This window comes from Trachemys scripta, chromosome 5, assembly GCF_013100865.1.
Source record: "Trachemys scripta elegans isolate TJP31775 chromosome 5, CAS_Tse_1.0, whole genome shotgun sequence".
Lineage (NCBI taxonomy): Eukaryota > Metazoa > Chordata > Testudines > Emydidae > Trachemys > Trachemys scripta.
In genome coordinates, this window is record NC_048302.1 from 61,215,090 (window position 1) to 61,235,279 (window position 20,190).

Consider the following 20,190-nt stretch of genomic DNA (forward strand, 5'->3'; position numbering starts at 1 on the left):
AAAATCCACTCTCCATACTCGTTAGCAAATGGAATTCACCAAATCAGAAAAAAGAGCATTTAGGAGTTTGAGTTTTATCTCTAGCCATTTTGAACTTCTATGCCAAAATGGAGGAATGAATAAGAAACTTAATCTTCTATGTAATCTTAAGAGAACATCATACACTGTTTGTATAGTAGCAATGTCATCTAATTTACACAGCTGCTTAATCATAGATATATGTCTTGCGTGAGCATCTAGCTGTTCTGGCTGCAAGATTTTTGGAGGAAAATAAATTGGGGCAAGAAGGGGGAAAATCCCTTTTTACTGTGAACCTATTGTTTGTCACCAGTTTTGGTGGTGGTAAGAATTTTGCTGCACAGCTATAGTTTATTGTCTGGACCCTCTAAGTATTTCTGTGCAGTAACTCAATACATGTATTACCTAGAGATATTGCAATATTGGCTGGGTGAGAGAGGTGGCTGCAGAATAGGGAAGAACCCTCTTGGATTTTACAATTTTAACAAACAAACAAAAACCCACCAGCTACGCTCAAAACCCCAAACAAACAAGTAAAATAAACAATATATTGGAGCCTCTTCTCTCCACAGTGTATACATAATTCCTATTACACTCACAGTCATTATTTAAACATCTCTGGGACTGGTTATACCTGTAAGTGTTGGCATTTGAATCTGACTGTGAAGCATATAATTTTAAATGTTATATAAGACATGTTGAACGAATAATCAGAGTGACAAATCTAAAGACCCAGAACATTTGTGAATAAGGTGGGTTTGATTTTCTTTCCCCCCCCCCGTCTAAAATCAAATATATTTGTATAATAAGTGCACAGTTATCACAGTTGTCTCTTCATTGGCTAGCTAAAGTTCAGTCTTTCTGTGCAGGAGTCCCCATATGTCATGATGAAGAAAAATCATGAACTGCTTGAAGGAAACGAGCGATATGAGGGCTACTGTGTGGACTTAGCTGCAGAGATTGCTAAACATTGTGGATTCAAGTACAAGCTCACAATTGTTGGGGATGGCAAGTATGGAGCCCGGGATGCAGACACAAAAATCTGGAATGGGATGGTTGGAGAACTTGTTTATGGGGTAAGAAAACCTTCTTAATAACAGCTACTATGACTGATGATAGTGATGTGTGTGGAGGTGTTCTCCTTGTCATGCAGGAAACTGGTCTGACTCATATTTGCTATGGAGATAGTAGCTTGTTTTGATATGAAATATTTGAAGATTAAAACATGAAGTTTGATTTAAATATGAAAGTTAAATGAGGAGACAGAGTCTGTATTTTATCTTTTTTCCCTACAGATACAAGACACTATGCTTTGCTAACATATTTAAGTCCCATAAACTTTGAAGGAGTATGTCTAAAAACTGCAAATGCACTATAACATACGTATTTAAGGAGAAGGCTTGGAATAGTCCAATCAGATGGTTGTATATATGTCAGTAAGAAGATTTTTGGCTATAAATTACTAATTAGTTTACCCTCAGTAGGGCACTATCAGTGAAATGACTATTATCCATGTCCCTGCTGTCCTATTCTTCATTTGTGATATGCAACAGGAATGAAGCCATTCTTTGTTAACGATCACATCAGTTATTATTACCATGCTTTGTTTCCTTTACAGAAAGCCGACATTGCAATCGCTCCGTTAACTATAACATTGGTGAGAGAAGAGGTGATTGACTTCTCAAAGCCCTTTATGAGCCTCGGGATATCTATAATGATCAAGAAGCCACAGAAGTCTAAACCAGGAGTGTTTTCGTTTCTTGATCCCTTAGCATATGAGATCTGGATGTGCATTGTTTTTGCCTACATTGGGGTCAGTGTAGTTTTATTCCTGGTCAGCAGATTTAGCCCATACGAGTGGCACACTGAGGAGTTTGAAGATGGAAGAGAAACGCAAAGTAACGAATCAACTAATGAATTTGGGATATTTAATAGTCTCTGGTTTTCCCTGGGTGCCTTTATGCAGCAAGGATGCGATATTTCGCCAAGGTTGGTTACTTGCCCATTTCAGCTTTGTGCATTTTTGGTCTCAGATGGCGTTTCATGGTGCATATATATTCACTTTCAAAAGGAAACTGGTTACTGACTTCTTTCCCAAAGAGTTCAAAAGTCCTTGAAATGAAAACAATTGCCATCGGTGCAGGCAAGTGAAATATTTGATCGATATCCTCCTAACGTCGATCATACATTTCCCCAGTGAACTTATATACACCATGCAGAGGCTGTAAAATGCATAAGGTTCCTGTCATTCCATGCCTTCTTGGAGGGGTACCGTGTTTTTGCTGCATATTCCCATTTTACAGTCAACTGTGCATCTGGTTCACACCAACTGTAATGGGAAAAAAGGGTAACTCACCACTAATTAGCTATGAAGCAGCACTTTCCCATCAAAGACCACTTTGCATACCATCTCACATACATATTAACCTATTGTTTTTCCACAGAGAAATGAAATAAAAGTAATCAATTTCCTGTAAAGCCGCGTGAAGTAGTTACAAACAACCACTATGGTTTTGTATGACTCAGTTTTATAGGAATTGTGAAATAAATTGCTAGGATGAAAATGAGGATCCGATTCATTAAAAATACATACGCCTTTCTTGAGGGATTTTCACGTGCTTTATTTGGGAGAAAAGTAAGCACTTTACTTGCTCCACTTTTTTTCTTTTGCAGTTCATTAAATATTCTATTTCCTTTGTGCACAAGCGGTTGGGGCCTTGATTCAGCAAAGTAGTTTGGCACATGCATAATTACCTTGCTGAATCAGGACCCTACATGAACAATTGAAATATGGCAGTTGGGTTTATGGGAATTAAATCAGAGGAGCCTTCTAACCATGCTCAGTGATTTCACCTTCTTCTCAACATTCTAATATAGGAGAGGGGAAGTGTCTGTGTCCTCTGAGTTTACTGTGTCTAATTACACAGTAATGTATGAATAATTATTTTTGAGCAAAAACAAAATGGAAGGTAGCAGGAAAACCTCTCGCTGATATGACAGTTCCCATGTGCTGTAGCACATTTACTTTTTACCAAGGAAAGCCTATTCTTGTATTATATGTAGGCTAATAAATACCTGCAGAAATACTATTTGTGACCATGCAATCAGTCCTCCGTTGGACATTCTATGAAGGAGCATTCCCCGTGGCCTGGGCTTGCTTGCTAAAGGAAAAAGGCAGCCTTTCACATTTCTGTTCTATGGAAATAAGGTAGCTACTTCTGATTCTGGAGGACAATATGCTTTTGGTGGCTGGGTATGGCTGCTCTTCCCAGGGATATAATCACAAACCCTGCCCAGCTAAATGATATTTGGCAATGAGGCTCATCATCTCAAATAATTAAGCTGCTGTATAAATTTCTCTTATCAGGCACCACACTATGAATTTTTATCTACATGTAAAGTAAATCAATAACTGCAAAATTGTTTTTAATGAATCGAGCCCTTGGTAGCTTAACGTGAAAGGTTGATTTAATTTTTTTTTCACTCCTGGGTAATAAAACATGAGAATTGCTACGCATTAGTTTGTTAAAATTTAAAGAATTTTGTCAAAAGTAAGATTAGCATATTATTGTCACAAAAGGTATATAAAACTCAGATTATTTTGGAGATGTACTTGGAAGATACAGTATCAGTACAGCATTTGAGATTCCCCAATTTCCTTTCTAGTCATAATTCATAATGAAAACATTCAATTTTACAATTATCTCTTTGTCTTTCTACTCATATATTACTATAAAAATAATAAGGCTGAAAGCTCTTCTATCAATCGGTGTTCTTATACCAAGCCCATTACTGTGGTTACAGAACAGCCAACAAATTAATTAAAGTAATGACAAAAAAAAAAATCTCTGTGCTGTTCTTCTTCCCCTAAACTGTAGGGAGGATGACTTAGGCTGTGTCTGCACTAGGATATTTTTGCTCACAGTTCACACCATTGTTATCACCATTTCATTTCCACCAGTGGGAACATTGCGGAGAGCACTAATGCAGACAAATTGCCAATGGGTCCTGGAGTTGTAAATACTGTGACCTGCTCTGAGTAGATCAGATCACATGGGGCCTAAAACACTGGCATCCCCCTGGAACCTTGTCTACACTAATGCTTCTACCATGGGTACTACAGATAGAGCTGAAAGAGTGGTGGCAATGGTGGGTAATTTTAGCAAAACTTTCTTAGCACAGGAAAGACTGAAGTGAGCCAAATTTTCAAAATGCACATGCACCCTTTCTAACTGCAAATTCCTACCTTTGTACATGCAAAGCATTGTGTGCAAATTAGGTAACTGTGTACACAATTGAGAATTGGGTGCAGAATTATCTTATATGTAGCTGTTAATGCTCATTTGGTGGTATAAATGTGAGTTATTGCTGGTGCACCACTTTGAAATTTTGGTTCAAAATGTACGTTAAAAGGAAATTGTTTATTTTACTAGGGATGGATATTATGGGAAAACTCTGAACATAAATGATAACTGAATAGCTTTTAGATGGAAAATGCCAGGCAGTTAAAGAAACAGTTGTTATGATTTGGGGCTTGATTCTTCTTATAATGATTATGGGAGTTTTGCCTGCCTGAGGACTGAAAGATTACACTCGTATTTCAGTAAATTATTGCCAATTACATATAGTGTGAATTTAACATAACTAGCATATAATTAGCACTAGTGTTTTTAAAGACACATACTTTACCTTGCAAATACATAGTACTTATCATGTAATCAAATGTTTAATTATTACCATGTAAACAAAGAGCACTGAGATGATTGCTGTGCCCCAAAAAATGTTTTTTCAAAGCTGAGAAAAAAGAAGGTTTGCAGAGCATAGTAAAGTCTAGGAACAATAGGATGGATTTCAGACTTTCTCATCTATGGTCCTTTTCAGTAGCTTATTCTGGGCCATATCCTGCCATTGATTTTTATGCAGGGCTTCCAGTAAGAGAGTCCTGCATGGAGATAGCTATTCAGAATATGTCTTTATTACCATTGAGGTTTTTTTTACAATAACAATCACAAACATGATTTGTCTAGAATTGTTTCTCTTTATTTTTGTTCCCAATTTAATAAATCAGCTTTATAGAAATAATTTTAGTTTCTAAAATCTCAGCATTTTTTTCTGACTTGATACTTAGTTTAAATTTGCATTTACACTATGGTAGGTTGGGTGATTGACATAATTTTTTTATATATTACATAGTGCAGATATATTAGCAAAATATCTGAGCTGCGGTTTCACTGGATTTATGGGCTTCCTATGCTCAAATATACTCAGATTTCTACCAAGTTATTAAGCACATCTCCAAAGGTTATGTATATCCTAGTATAATGTATTGCTAGGAAACAGTACAGTAATAAATTGGAAAGTTTAAAGTGTAGACTGATGTTTGACTATGATGTCAGCATCAGCAATTTTATTATATTTTCTCAGTTTCGAAAATCACTGAATTTCTCTAGTAGTGAACTCTAAATTGTTTGATCTATTTTTTTTAGACCTCTTTTCTTTTCTTGAGCAGGAGATGCAAAACAAAGACCCATAAGAGCCCACCTGTTGCAGTTAAAGCGTCAGATTACTATTTAAAACCTGTACTTTTTCTCACCCATTTTACTGTAGTTTCAGTTTGATTGTTTCATGTCTATTTCCCAGTTTGCTAAATGCTTGTATTTTCAAAAATAGTTATATTTATTATTTAGTTTATGAGAATTCACTTGGCCAAAGCCTATTTCAAGTAGCGCTGCCCATTTCTCAGCATAGATTAATTCCTTCTAATTACTATATGTCCACAGTAGCATAAGTCATTGTTTTGTGGATATCAGTCTTTGTCTGAATGTCTCATGAAAATAAGCAATTTTCAGCCATTCAATTTTTAAGTACATTTCTAGTTTATCTGAAACGCTGTTTCATTGGTGTTGTTTGATTCCCTTGTCTGTGTTTTCATGTGTCATACACAGGACTTCGAATGAGAGAGCATGAAAAGCTTATTTGTTAATATGGCTCACTGTGATCTGAGCAGTTTCATTTCAGGATATTCACATCTCTGAAGAACTGGGACACTAATTCTCCATAAAGTAATCTCAAGTCTGGAGTCCTGATTTCAGCGAAGTCCACCAGATCTAGTGAAGCTTACAGTCTCACCCAGCAGAACTTTACAGTGAATTAATTTCCTGTTTGATTAGCATGCAGAGCAGCAGTACAGGATAACATGAAGTACTTCTCTGTATTATAATGCATCATTTGCATAAAACTGATAACTTGTGTTCCTTTTAGGACATTCATTTCATTTTACAAATCCATTTCATACTTGTTATTAGATCCCTGTCTGGGCGCATTGTTGGAGGTGTATGGTGGTTCTTTACCCTGATCATAATCTCATCCTACACGGCTAACTTAGCTGCTTTCCTGACGGTTGAGAGGATGGTGTCTCCTATTGAAAGTGCAGAGGATCTTTCTAAGCAAACAGAAATTGCTTATGGGACACTAGATTCTGGCTCCACAAAAGAGTTTTTTAGGGTAAGAATTTATTTTTTCCTAGCTTTCTGTTTTGATCTTAAATAGTCTTCATTCATCTAACTTTTTTCTTTTAGGTTCTTTTAAAAGGTTTGTATGAAAATGTTATGCACACTTCCACTATATCACAAAAGTAGGGCATTCCTTGTTTATATGGGGCTTCCACCATTTCTTTACCTAAAGAAACTTAACAATTTTGTTTAAAATAAATTTAAAGTGAAACGTGGCTGAAAGAAGATTTACCTATATAGTATTCCACAGCATGGAAAAAAGCAAGGCCTGAGAGTACAGAAGAGCTTATTCCATTCATTTGAATAGCACAGCAACAAAATATATTTAAGTTATTATTTGTATTACAGTAGTCCCTGAGAGGCCACATCCAGGCTGAACCTTTAATATCATACTATATTTTTGTTTCAGAACGTATGATACAATTTTTATTACAGTGTCAGCCCTCCAAAAGTAGGTCTCCCAACAGCCTTAAAATCCCAGCTTGTAGGGTGGGCACCCCAGAAAATCAAACAAACAGGATACTAGTTTTGCTCAGATGAGGAATGTGTGTGCTGTGTTGTGTCTGTGCTCTCTTTGACATGGCTGTGCTTGTGAGGTGGCAGTGGATTTGAAGAACTACTCTTTGAAGCAGCCATTGTCTTGTTATCTTAATTCTTTAAATTAAGGCTCTCAAATAAGAATTTAATTTAATTTAGTATTAATATCCTACTGGAGGTGAAGGGGCAAATTCTGGCTCCCAAAACAGACACTTCAGAAATTCATGAGAAAGCCACACAAAGGCATTTGTATATGAAGATTGTTTCTCTCTGATCTTGGCAGTAGAAAAATCATGGGGAGGGATTTTTCTTCAAGGCTTTCATGAGTAACATGGCACAGTAGCAAAACTGTGTGAGGTTATTCAGGATAGTATGAGTTTCCTTTGTATATGTGCCTGCACCTCCATGTATCATCTATAGGTCCATAGTCAGCCATACATACTACCAGGTTGCTAATAGTCTCTGATATGGGGCAGCATCTCTTCCTGGTGAGGGCACTGAGGTGGGCCTTAGCCCCGCCTTGCCACTAGGTCAGGCCCCTCTCAATGGCCTTGCCTCTTGTTCCTCTTCCCCCACCCCAAAGCCCTGCCCTCTGGCCAGGCTGGAAGCCAGAACCAGGCAGTGTGCAGCACTGGCTGCTTGCAGCCAGTAAAAGCCACACAGGTGGGGGGACCCGGCTCCAGGGCTGGCAGAGCCATTGGGGAGCAGTGACTGCAGGGCGGGGCCCTGGAGCCGGAATAGGTCAGTGCAGGCCGCTGTGGGAAGCCCCTGACCTTCTACCTGCCCTGGGCAGCATGCCCTGGTTGGGGAGACATAGGCTGGGGACTGCTCTCGGGCACCCCAGCCCCTCCACCCAGGCTTACTTTTCTGCTGCTACTAGAGCTCGACACCCGACCAGCAGTCGCCATGCCTTCCACTCTGCATTCAGAGCTCAGTGGCTGGAGAGTGGGAGCTGCTACGGGGTGGTTACATGGGGGTGGGAGAGTTAAGGCAAATTTTGGGGTGGCTATAGCCCCCACAAACTCCGCTCCCCCAAGTGCCACCCCTGTCTATGATAACACATTGTACCACATACTGGTAGGGACAGATTTGAAGAGTTTCCTTGGCAATTTTCAAACTTTTAAGTTTTTATTTGTTTCTGTCTGTACCGGTAAATGTTTTTATCTTAATGTCACAGTTCATATTTCTTTCTCTCCAAAGGCTATAAACAGTATAATTGCCCACAGTTACAAGGTACCACATAGCCCTTTCTAAGGAAGCACATACTATTCTTAAGCTGAAAACTTTACAGAGAAAACATATTAAAAACAATAAACGAATGTCCACACATGCCAGTAAGCTTATACTCCCATCTTCAGCAAGGGCTTTAGTAGGATTCAGTCCTTCAAACCACACCAAGGGGTTTTTCTGTGGTCACAAGTTCATAACAGCTGTTAGCTTAGAACAAGCTGTGAATCTGTGAGTCACCCCTTTATAGAGTTTGGGCCTTTGATTTAGGAGCAGGTAATCAGCAGACATTTGCCCTCTCCTCACAGCTTAGGTTCAGATGGTTGGGTTTTTACATAACCAGAGGCGGGGGCAGGAATTTGCATTCACTCCCCCCTAGATATTTCCCTGGAAATCCACTTTACATGTATTGTTTCAAAAAGCTCATTCTTGTCTCCCGCATTGTTCAATATAGTTCTTTGATCATCAAGGCCCACAATAATACATAGTCTTTGTGTTTAATAGGACTCCAAAGATACTTAAATGTAATTTAATAAGATCTCTCAAAGATATTGGAGGAGATTGCCATGTCTGTCATCCTTACAAGCAGCAAGTTTGATTATACTGACGGGGGCAGCAGATCTATTGGTTAGTTATGGGAGTTAGAAGGCATACATTCTGTTCCTTATTCTACTACTGATTAGCATGTAACCTTTTGCAAGCAAATCAGACATTTTTTTACTTTGGTTTTCCTGTCAGAAAAATGGCGATAATAATTATTATACACCTTTGTAAAACACTTTGGGACCCAGGATGAAAGGTGAAAGGTATTTTTTATTATTATGCATTGCAGATTTTGCTTTCCAACAATCCACCAAGAAGAGTTTTCAGAATGGTACTACTTCATTTTCATCTGCAATAAAATGTGCCAGTTTATTATTTGCCTTAGAGAGGAGGGAAAATGATAGCACCCAGTGCTGCATAAAACACACAGGAGACACAATCCTTAGCCCCGAAGCTTACAATCTAAGTAGGTAGACAATACAAATTCTGACATATATACCCCAGGTGACCCAGAGAATGGAGTAAATCACAAAGCAGTGCAGTATTTTCACTCTTGTGAATTACTGCTGCAGCTAATTACTGAAAAATGGAAAAGACAGTTCTTTTTTGAGTGCTTGCACTTGTCCACTCTGTTGTAGGGGTGTGTGTTGCTGTAATTTTTTCCGAGTGGTATTCGTCGGGTTGACTCTGGCGCCCTCTGGTGCTGCACACCGGCATAAAAGGCTCAGCTGACCCGTGCTCCTCAGTTCCTTCTTACCGCCTGTGATGATCACTGCAACTGCTCTCTGTGTTAGAGCAAGCTGTTCTCAGTGGATTTTGTTTCTTTCATTTTTTCTGAATATTTGTATAATTATAGAGTAAATAGTTGATAGTTAGTTAGTTAGTCAGTCTAGTTGATACCTCTTCATTCATTAGCAGTTTTTCATCTGCTCCCGAGGCTGAGGCATTGCCAGTCACCGGACTTCAGGCCCTGTGCCTCATGCAGCAAGGCTATGCCTTTCAGTGATCCATAATCTAGCTGTTTAAAGTGCATGGGTGAGGCTCACATCAGAGATTGCTGTCAGATCTGCTGTGATTTCAAACCTCCTGTGAAGAAGGGCAAGGAGTCTAGGCTAAAATTCCTATTAATGGAAGCAGCAGTCAGACCTTCCTCCAAGTTGAGCCGGTTGGACTTGATACCAAGTAGCTCGATGTCAGTGCAGAACACTCCAATCTTGGCACCACTCGCCATCCCAGTGCTGAGAAAAAAGCATAAGAAACGGGACATTCCCCAACTCAGAAGAAGGCTGGGCATGGAGAGCAGAGCAGTGTGTGCCATAGGTCAGGCCACTCCTCTGCCTCAGCTTCACAGGTGGCACCATCAACTCTGGCCTGTATGCAGGCTCCATTGAGTCCAGTCTTGAATGAGCCATTGGCACCAGAAGGTCATCACAGCGCAAACGTTATTGCGGTGATGTTCATTCCAGAGGCATTCACCGCAGTCAGAGACCTAGTGGCACTTTCGGTACCGCCGGCACCAGCAGTACAAGTGGGTAGGTGGGCAGGAGAGAGCACATAGCCCCTAGCTGCCATCCGGTTCCAGGTCCTGCGGTACCCTCCAGAGGGAACCTGTCCTTGCTGGCACCTGTGCAAACTTCCCCACCCCGGCACTGATCTCCAGCACCAGTGGGAACCACATCTCCGTGGTCCCCAGAGGAAGGCTCGTTGTCAGAGTCAAAGGTCAAATCGTAGTCCTCTCACTGAAGACTTCCCTACTCCACCTGGACCCTGGCACAGGGATGTCTCAGAGTGCTTGGCCCAGTGATCACTGATCTATGCCTGTGCAGTGGTGTTTTTGGAACCTATGGGAATTCCCCCCAATGACAGTGACCTCTGAGAGACGGACACCTCCATTCCATCAGGCAGTACCTGACCCAGACTCCGATACCGACCTTTCTGATCTGGATTTCTGAGATCCCATCAGCGCAGAAGGAGAAGAGGGGGGCTCCTTGCTGGTGGAGGCATCCTCATCCTCCTTCCCAGACAAGGCAGTGTCAGGATCGGGCATGTAGCCTCCTCAGGATGCCTTCAAGGCCAACCAGGAATTGCTGAAAAGGGTGGCCTCAAACTTAGGCTTGCAAGCAAAAGTAGTAAAAGAATAGTCCCATGGCCTCATCTACATACTGGCTGCCGCGAGCTTGTCAAAAGCGGTCCTCCCTCTCAATGAAGCCATTATGAAACCAGTGAAAGCCCGATGGCAAACCCGCTCCTCCCTTTCCCCAGCCTCCAAAAGAACTGAAAGGAAATACTTTGTGCCCGCCCAGCATTATGAATTCCTATACTCTATACACACACACACACACACACACACACACACACACACACACACACACACACACACACACACACACACACACCTACCCCTGATGGTCTCTGTGGCCAATGAAAGGGAAAGGTAGGGCCTGCAAGGAGCGACACCTAAAGCAAAGGACTCCAAGAAGCTGGACCTTTTCAGTAGACAGGTTTATTCTACTGGAGGATTACAGCTTTGGATCACCACCCAGTCGGCGTTGCTGGGTAGATACATTTTCAACGTGTGGGACTCCAGGTTGAACTTCAAAGACTCGCTTCCATGAGAGTCCAGACAGGAGTTCTCCTTGCTGGTGGTGCATTGGACTCGGCAGCCAAGTCCATGGCCTCTGTGGTGGCCGTACATAGGAGCTTGTGACTACAGTCCTCCAGACTTCTGAATGAGATCCAGCAGTCCCTTCAGGACCTTCCCTTTGAAGGGACATTGCTCTTTTCAGAGCAGACAGATGCAAAACTCCATGGGCTGGAGGACTCCTGAGCTGTTCTCAGTCCCTGGGTCTGTATACCCCAGCAACTTCCAGAAAGCATTACCGGCCTCAGCAGCCCACCCATTTCTTCACCCCACTGCCCCGCCAAGACCTGCATAGGAAACAAAACCAGGGTTTTAGGTGCAGACAGCTGCTCCCACCTACCTCAGTGTCTTTATCTGCACCACCCAGGCAGGGTCTCCCTGGCTTCCATCATTCCCTTCCTGGATCCTGGGGACTGGTATGCCATCCTTGATTTAAGAGATGCTTATTTCCACATCTCAATTTTCCAAGGCCACGGTAAGTTTCTTGGGTTTGTCGTGAACCAAACCCACTACCAATTCACAGTCCTCCTGTTCAGACTGTCAAATGCTCCGCTGGTCTTTTGAAAGTACATTGAGCTAGTGGCAGCCTTTCTGAGAAGACAGAGGTTGCAAGTCTACCTATATTTGGACGACTGGCCAGTCAAAGGCCAATCCAAAGCTCAGGTAGAATCCAGCATCCACCTTATACAATCAACCTTCCAGGTCCTGGGCCTGCTAATAAATGAGCAGAAGTCTATCCTGACTCCCATACAAAGGATAGAATTAATTGGAGCAGTGCTCGACTCCACCCAGGCCAGGGCCTTCCTCCCAGAAGGCCGATTTCAGATGACGGTGACACTAATAGTACATGTCAAGGACCACCCCATTATGACAGCTCATTTCTGTCTCAGACTTTTAGGCCACATGGCCTCATGGATGTACGTGGTGCAGCATACAGGGCTATGCCTCGGGCCAATTCGTGCTTAGCTGACTTCGGTGTACTCACCGAACTGCCACCGTCTGGACTTGGTTCTCAGAGTGCCTCCCCCGTCCTCACCTCCCTCGATTGGTGGTGGGACTCATTCCCTTTGCTAGGCCTAAACCTAAACCTTCAATATCCTTATTCTCAGATTCATCAGAACTCACCTGGGGCCCCTTAGAACCCAAGATCTGTGGTCCCTGGAAGAGCTTTCATTGCACATCAGCATCAGAGAGCTTAGGGCAGTTCACCTGGTGTGTCAAGCAGTCCTGTCTCACATTTCAGGCAAAAGCATGTTAGTGTTCATGGACAACACCACAACCATGTTCTCCCTAAACAGGCAGGGAGGAGCTTGCTCCTCCCCACTGTGTCAGGAAGCAATTCGCTTATGGAAGTTTGTATAGCCCACTCAGTCCACATTGAGGCTTCTTACCTGCTGGGAGCACAGAACAAACTGGCAGATCTGCTCAGCAGGTCTTTCTCCAGTCACCACGAGTGGTTCCTTCGCCCTGACATCATGAAGATCGTCTTCCAGCAGTGGGGGACTCCACTGAAGTCAAAAGAGTAACTTTTGGTAGTAAGTACTAAGTTTAGTAGTAAGTGTCTGCAGTAGGTTTGTTGGGCCCAGTGAGAGTAGTTTTTACCCCAGTGACCTGACACAGCTTGTCAAGTTGCCTGAATCTTGATGTGCAGCACCCAATAACAGCTGCTACACTTTTTTGCTTCCCATGGTTTTGAAGGTTAACGAGAAAATTAATAAGTCCAACACTTCCTACACCACTGGTGTGTATTTCAGATCGAGGACACGTGAAAGAATTTGTTGGGAAAGTTTCCTCATAATTTTGGGGGGTTCTCTGTTTCTGATGCTCTGCAGTATTCATCTTGAGGTAGGAAATGCTCAGACCATTTTGAAAATGATAGTCTGACTCATTTTGTTTCTGATGATCCTCTCGAATTCAAGCAGTACTTGTAGCATACTATGGTTAGTAAAAATTAGGCTTTCAGTTATCAGCCCCTGGAGTTTTATCTTACTGATTTCTGTTCCAAACTAACCAGGCTCAAATTTGGAACGTAACTTCTTAGTTGGGAAGGTTTTTTTTGTTGTGTATCAAAAATAATATAAACCTGTACAATTGTTTTTCAAGAATAGAAATCCAAATTTATTTTCTGGTGCTTTCTCACCAGAAATCCTGGTCCCAGTGAAGCCAGTGGGACTTCTGTCACTGACTTCAGTGGAACTCGGATTTCACCCACTGTGTTTTGTGAGGTGACTGTCACTTCAAATTAAGAGAAATGTAATGCAGCCTGAGAACTGGATTTGTAAATGCATTTAGACCCCTAACTCCCATTGAAATTAATGGGAGTTAGGTACTTAAAACCTTTGTGAAATCTGACCCTGAGTCAGAGTGGAGATGTCAGATTTTATCTGTGAATTGAAGGGGGCGCTCATAAGTTCCTTGTGTGGACAGCTAGAACTAAGGTGAGCAACCTGTTGGCAGCAAGTGCAATAGATTGGAATCTGCTATCTCCTGTTTTAATCATTTCATTAATTAAAAGAGAACACTTTTTTATTTCACTATGGAGATGAGGATCATGTAATAGACATTAATAATATTAACTAGAGACATAGGCCATGCAAACTTCCCCACATTTGCCAGTGTACAGCACCTGAATTCTGAGCACCAAACACAATCCTGGACCTCTGCTGAGAAGATGCTATCAGTTATGTGGTGGTTTTGTACTACAGAGGCCTTGGATAGGAACACCAAACTTGATTGGACTCGTTATCTGAGGTAGGATTTGAACTTAAATTTCCAAAGTTCAGAGTCTATTCATGCTTAGCAGTTCCTTAGACCACAAGAAGTCCCCTCCTTCATTGACACTATTCCCAAAGTAAGGAACTATTCAGTGTGAGAAAGAGTGACAGAATCTAGTCATACACAAGAGTATCCCAGTGATGGGTTAGATCACAGAACCGCCCTTGGGAGCTGCCACCTAATGTGCCAAGACTACTTCTATCCCTGCTTTCCCTGTCAGCTTGGGGCCCCAGCACCCTGTCTTGCTGAGCCAGACACACCCGCCTGCTCCAACACAGACCCAGGGTCTGAATTACTTGCCCCAGAGCCGCAGGTTTACCTGAAAGCAGCTAACACAAGTGTTCCTGTCTTTAACACTCACATGCCCAACTCCCAATGGGGTCTAAACCCAAATAAATCCATTTTACCCTATATAAAGCTTATGTAAGGTAAACTCAGAAATTGTTTGCCCTCTATAACACTGATAGACAGATATATACAGCTGTTTGCTCCCCCAGGTATTAATACATACTCTGTTAATTAATACGTAAAAAGTGATTTTATTAAATACTGGAAGTAGCATTTAAGTGGTTCCAAGTAGTAACAGACAGAACAAAGCAAGTTACAAAGCAAAATAAAATAAAATGTGAAAATCTATATCTAATCAAACAGAATACAAATTATCTCACCCTCAGAGATGCTTCAGTAAGTTTTTTTTTTCTCAGACTGGACACCTTCCAGGCCTGGGCACAATTCTTTCCCCTGGAACAGCTCTTGTTCCAGCTCAGGTGGTAACTAGGGAATTCTTCATGATGCCTCCTCTTTTTAGCCAGCTGAAGTCAAAATGGAGAGGTCTCCCACGGATTTAAATAGACTTTCTCTTGTGGGTGGAGACTCCCCTCCTCACTCCTATGCAAAGTCCAGCTCCAAGATGGAGTTTAGGAGTCACCTGGGCGAGTCACATGTCCATGCATGACTCACAATTTTTACAGGTAACATTCTTTGTTCACATGCTACCTTGAACGTCCTCAAGTAGACTTCTTATGTGGATTGAAGCATTCCAAGATCCGTTGTCCTTTAAGTGTTTCTTGATTAGGTACTTAATTTCAACATTCCTTTCTCCAGGAACTGACCAAATGCTCTACTGAGGTTATTTAGAAATCAAGTCAGTACATAGCCAATATTCATAACGTTAAATACAAAAATGATACATGCATGCAAATAGGACTAATACATTCAGTAGATCATAACCTTTACGGAGATATGTTACATGGCATAGGTAGCATAAAACACATTCTAAGCATATTTCCATAGAGCCTTATGGGAGGTACCATCAGAATCCCTAAATTGTAGTCAGTTTTTGAAGTGGTCTAAGCACTTGGTTGTTTTAAGAATGAATTGTTTTGAAGATCTCTTGATATTTGTTTGAATATTAGCTCCTGAATATCATATATTAAAATGAGTACTCATACTAGTTCTCATATATAAAAACTAGTTACTAGTGCTTTATTTTTGAGTGTGCATGATATCTGGAATTAAGGAATGCATAGTGACTGGACTGGGTTTTCAGATTTTTTTTTCTGATAACACTAAGGCAGCAAACAGTGGTATTTTTATGGAGTTCCCCCTCCCTCACAATCTGGGAAAGTTAATTTTTGGTTTTGAATTTAAACTAAACCATAAAGTTTTGGCCTCAATCCTTGGGTACAGCAGTGGGTGGAGAGAACAAAGATAGTTGTATATTATCTTCATATTCCTTTGTTCCTGAGCTGCTCATACAAAGGAGTGCACTTTAGATTGTAAACAAGTTGATTTTTAGATGAATATGGGGTCAAAAGGGAACTGTTAATGGGGGTAATGATTTGAGATTTTCATCATTTCACCCAATTCTCGTTTGGAAATATGTATTAGAATAAAGTTCCACATTAATGTCAGAGATGTCAATGGGAGTTGTGCACATGGCTCAAGGGCAGCATGTAGCATATAGATTAGTTTAATAGGATCAATCTTTGAAATTAGCAATGGTAAAAGGCCTATTAGTTCAAATTAGTCTACCCAGTGTGCAAGATTGTATCCTATAATATACTTTCTTGGGTTTTGTCCAACAGAATGGTAGGACTAAATGATCGAGAAGCTTAAAAAAAAATAAGGGCCAGATGATGTCCAGCTGCTCCATTGGGAGCACAAATGGGTTGTGGTTGTACAAGGACAGGGTCTTCCTTTGTGCTGTACCTTGGCAGAAGTGAGAGTGCAAGGCTTGCTTTCTCTGTGCTCCTCCTAGGGATGAGGCAGAGAGTGGTCTCACTGCTTCCATGCACTGTCCCATGGTATGTGGATATTAGTTGGAAAGTAAACAGCACCTACACTAGACTCTTTGAGAGGTCTGGGCACGCCCTATCTGACTGACAAACAGGCAGCACTGTTTTAGAAAAGTTGGATATCAAGGGAATATCATAACTTGAGGGTTTTGTTTTATTTTGTTTAAATTCTATCAAGTCTTTGAGGGCAATGTTCTGGGTCTTTCATGTTTGAAAAGAGCTGAAGATCCAGTGCCATGAGCTGTTTGGTCTGGTCTGTTGGATGTTCTGTCTGAGTGTCCACACAGCCTTTTGTACTGGTTTAACTAAACCAGATTAAAATAATATCTTTAGTTAAATACTGCAACTTTCTAGTCTAGCCAAGCCAGCAGCCAATTTCTGTAGCAGTATAGACCTTTGAAAAGCAGCATATTCAGCAGCCCTAATACTTCCAGGAATGGTTAGATCAGAAAATAAGTTGCAAAGCAGACTTGGAGAACCATGGTTCCAAAATGTGTGTCTCAAGCCCTGATTCAGCAAAGCACACAAGCATTGGTACCTATGTATATATTCAAGTGCTTTGCTTAATAGTGATAGATTAAAGCACATGCTTTTTCTGACTCAAGGATTATATACATGTGCTAAAAATTGCACTTGCAATTTTTTATGAGTGTGATTTTGGACCACCAGGTTTTTTCATGTCCAAAACTTAGATGTGGATGCAGATTAGTTTGCAAATATAAAACAGAGTTTAAAATTTAGAATGTTAAAGCATGAAACTACTTCAGTTTGATTCACTCTGACTCTGTTCAGTTATTTTGATTTTGACACGTTTAAGTTTGGACAGAATGAGGGATCCACAGACAAGAAAGCAGTACTGAATGAGAGAACATTGTGGTGGTGGATTGATTTCCATGATTAGAACCAGTTCTTGGGGGGGGGGGAATGAAAACCCTTTAAAATATGCTGGGCAGATCCTCAGCTGGTCTATATCTGTGAACTCCATGTATTCAGTAGAACTGCATTGATTTATGTCTGCTGAGGCTCTGACCTGCCATTTTTAATTTTAAGAAGAATATTATTATTTAACCAGAAAATGACCAGAAACAAAGAGAGATATTGTGAGCCCAATATCAGAATGCCTAATGTACACATTTCATTTAATCTTTTCTGAAGGTTTCTCCATATACAAATTATATTCTTCTTTGAGTTGACAACCTTAAAGTGGGTTGATTTATTTTACTAGACAGCATGCTTGACAGGTGTGTTTTTCCCAACTTTGTAATTTTATTATAAATAAATACTGTATGTAAGAAATTATTTTTTCTGGAGTACATTCTATGGTCTGTGTCTATGTATTAATTCATTGTGTATCTTAAGATATCATGACACTATAGAAACATCCAGAAGGAATGCTTCAATGTAATTCAGGTGTTCCAACCAAAAGGTAAGAATGAAATTATTTAACATGACAAAATGACTTATCATTAAGTCCACTTTGGAACACTCCACACTAGTTCTAATTCACTATGGCTACATCCACTTAAAATATACAGGCAAGATGGGATGGGCTGCAGTTTTTCACCCAATACCTCATCTGCAAAAATGTTTCTGTTTTTAAGGCTAATCAGGACCCTTACAGACACTGATTTCTTCATCTTGGCCAGGGAAGCTCATTCTGAGCTCCAGAAATCTGCAGAAGTTCGAATCCCTATAGAGGTAATCACTTATGACAATCCCCTAGTCATCAGTGAATATTAAACCAAGGACCTCAGGATGTAAAACCATGAACCTCTACTCCTTGGGCTAACTGGTGAGGTCTGTTAGCCTAAGGGAAGTAGTAGACTCAAAAACCTCAATACTTGATCCAGCCACTAGAGGTGGATAAAGGTGGGTTACAACCTTAAATGGTAGCTTGAATCCTAACCATGACAGTTTAAATATCATTACCCTGCTAAGATAATGGGGACAATTCACATCTCTCTAAATGCTATTGTTCTAGGCTGTGCTGTATATAAATAGACTCAGGAAGAGAGCAGTGCTCTAATTCATGTTTGGAAAGTTTTCTATCACAACCATAAGATTTTTTTTTTTAAATGAAAGCTTAAATTTTGCAGAAATTGATAGAACTGACAGAAAAGTGTTGCCATGGGATAACAACCAGTACTGGTTGAACCCTTCTCCTGCTTGACCTTGACTTTAATCAGATCTCAGAAAGGATTCTGCAGTATTTATTTAAATATGCTCAGGAAGTATGATATGCAAACTACATTTATAATTGTAAGTGGAGATGAAAGTCACTGTTTTGAGTCAATGGGAGGAAGCTGCAATGGGATGAAATAATTAAGAGAGGCAGCAAAGTTTTGTAGTGAATGAGGGAAGAATATGAGAAGTAGAGTCAGTGGGTGAAAGGTGTCTGGTAGCAGGTGGATCAAGTCCACACTGGGTCAGAGTGGCAGGAGTGGGGTTTGGGTGGTCAGATCAAGTGGTATGAGCAGGAGTCTGAGTCAAGAGACAGTAACCTGAGCCAAGAACTGGAGATGGCATCAGAAGTGGGAGTCAAGCTAATGGACAGAGCTGGAGTCGGGAGTTGAGCCAAGGGTCAGAGCGAGAGTCAGACACCTGGGGCAAAAATCAGGAGCAAGGCGGGAATCAGGAACAGATCAGTAAAGCATGAACAGGAGCAAGTCAGGGATGCAGGTACCTATGTATATGTACAAGTGCTTTGCTTAATAACGATAGATTAAAGCTCGTGCTTTTCTGAATCAAGGACTCTCTACATGTGCTGAAAATTGCACTTGCAATTTTTTGGGAGTGTGATTTTGGACCACCAGGTTTTGACATGTCCAAAACTTAGATGGGTGGGTGCAGATTAGTTTGCAAATGAAAAACAGAGTTTAAGATGTATAAAGTTAAAGCATGGAGCAGGAAAGTAGTGCTTAGGAGTCAGAAAAGAAGGCAGGGTCTGATGTAGTAGCCAGCAAGGAATTCACCCAGTTGCACAGACAATTTGTTGTGCCTCCTTCTGGCTTAAAAAGTACAGCCAGCCACTCAGTGGGTTCGGGCACTCCTCCAATAAGGACTCCCATGGTCGATGCCTCTGGTAGGGCTGGGGTTTCATTAGCCACTCAGTCGATCAGTTACTAACAGGCTGCTGGATGGCAGTTGGGATGCAAAGGCTGCCTGAAAATCTAGGTTCATGACCTGTGGCTCCTCATAGATAGTCCTACCAGCTGCAGATAGAGCAGAGGCTGTTACTGAATCCAGGGAGATCACAAGGTGAAGGGGATTCCAACAGTGCTGTCTACTTCTGCATTAAGACAAGCAGCAGCAGCACAGAATGCAATATATAGACATACCAATGGCAGAAAATCAGGTGTAGGGGAGTACTTTAAGAAAACTGAGGCACAGAGAGGGGAAGTGACTGCCCAAGGTGATCCAGCAGGCTAGTAACACAGCAGAGAATATAACCTGTTCTTCTGAGTCCCAATCCAGTGCTATGTCTAGCTAGGCAACACTGCCTCTACAGTAAAATATGTCCTTGCCAGTGAGTGTGCAGGGTCAGCCGGACTACAGACATGTGGAACAATGGTGAAACCATTAGTGTATGCAGGTCAGCCTGTATGACATGATGTGAATTTGTGGATCTGAGAAACAACAC

The 20,190-nt window shown here is 41.2% G+C and overlaps 1 protein-coding gene across 6 annotated transcripts in view; it reads left to right on the forward strand.

Annotated features, from left to right (window-relative positions):
• Positions 1-20,190, forward strand: part of GRIA2 (glutamate ionotropic receptor AMPA type subunit 2) — a 122,708-nt gene that overhangs the window by 86,857 nt on the left and 15,661 nt on the right. For all 6 annotated transcript variants that reach the window (XM_034770682.1, XM_034770677.1, XM_034770678.1 and 3 more), the window contains exons 10-12: positions 888-1,094; positions 1,637-2,007; positions 6,324-6,522. In XM_034770682.1, coding sequence (XP_034626573.1) covers positions 888-1,094; positions 1,637-2,007; positions 6,324-6,522 — 777 coding nt within the window. The remainder of the gene's footprint in view (positions 1-887; positions 1,095-1,636; positions 2,008-6,323; positions 6,523-20,190) is intronic.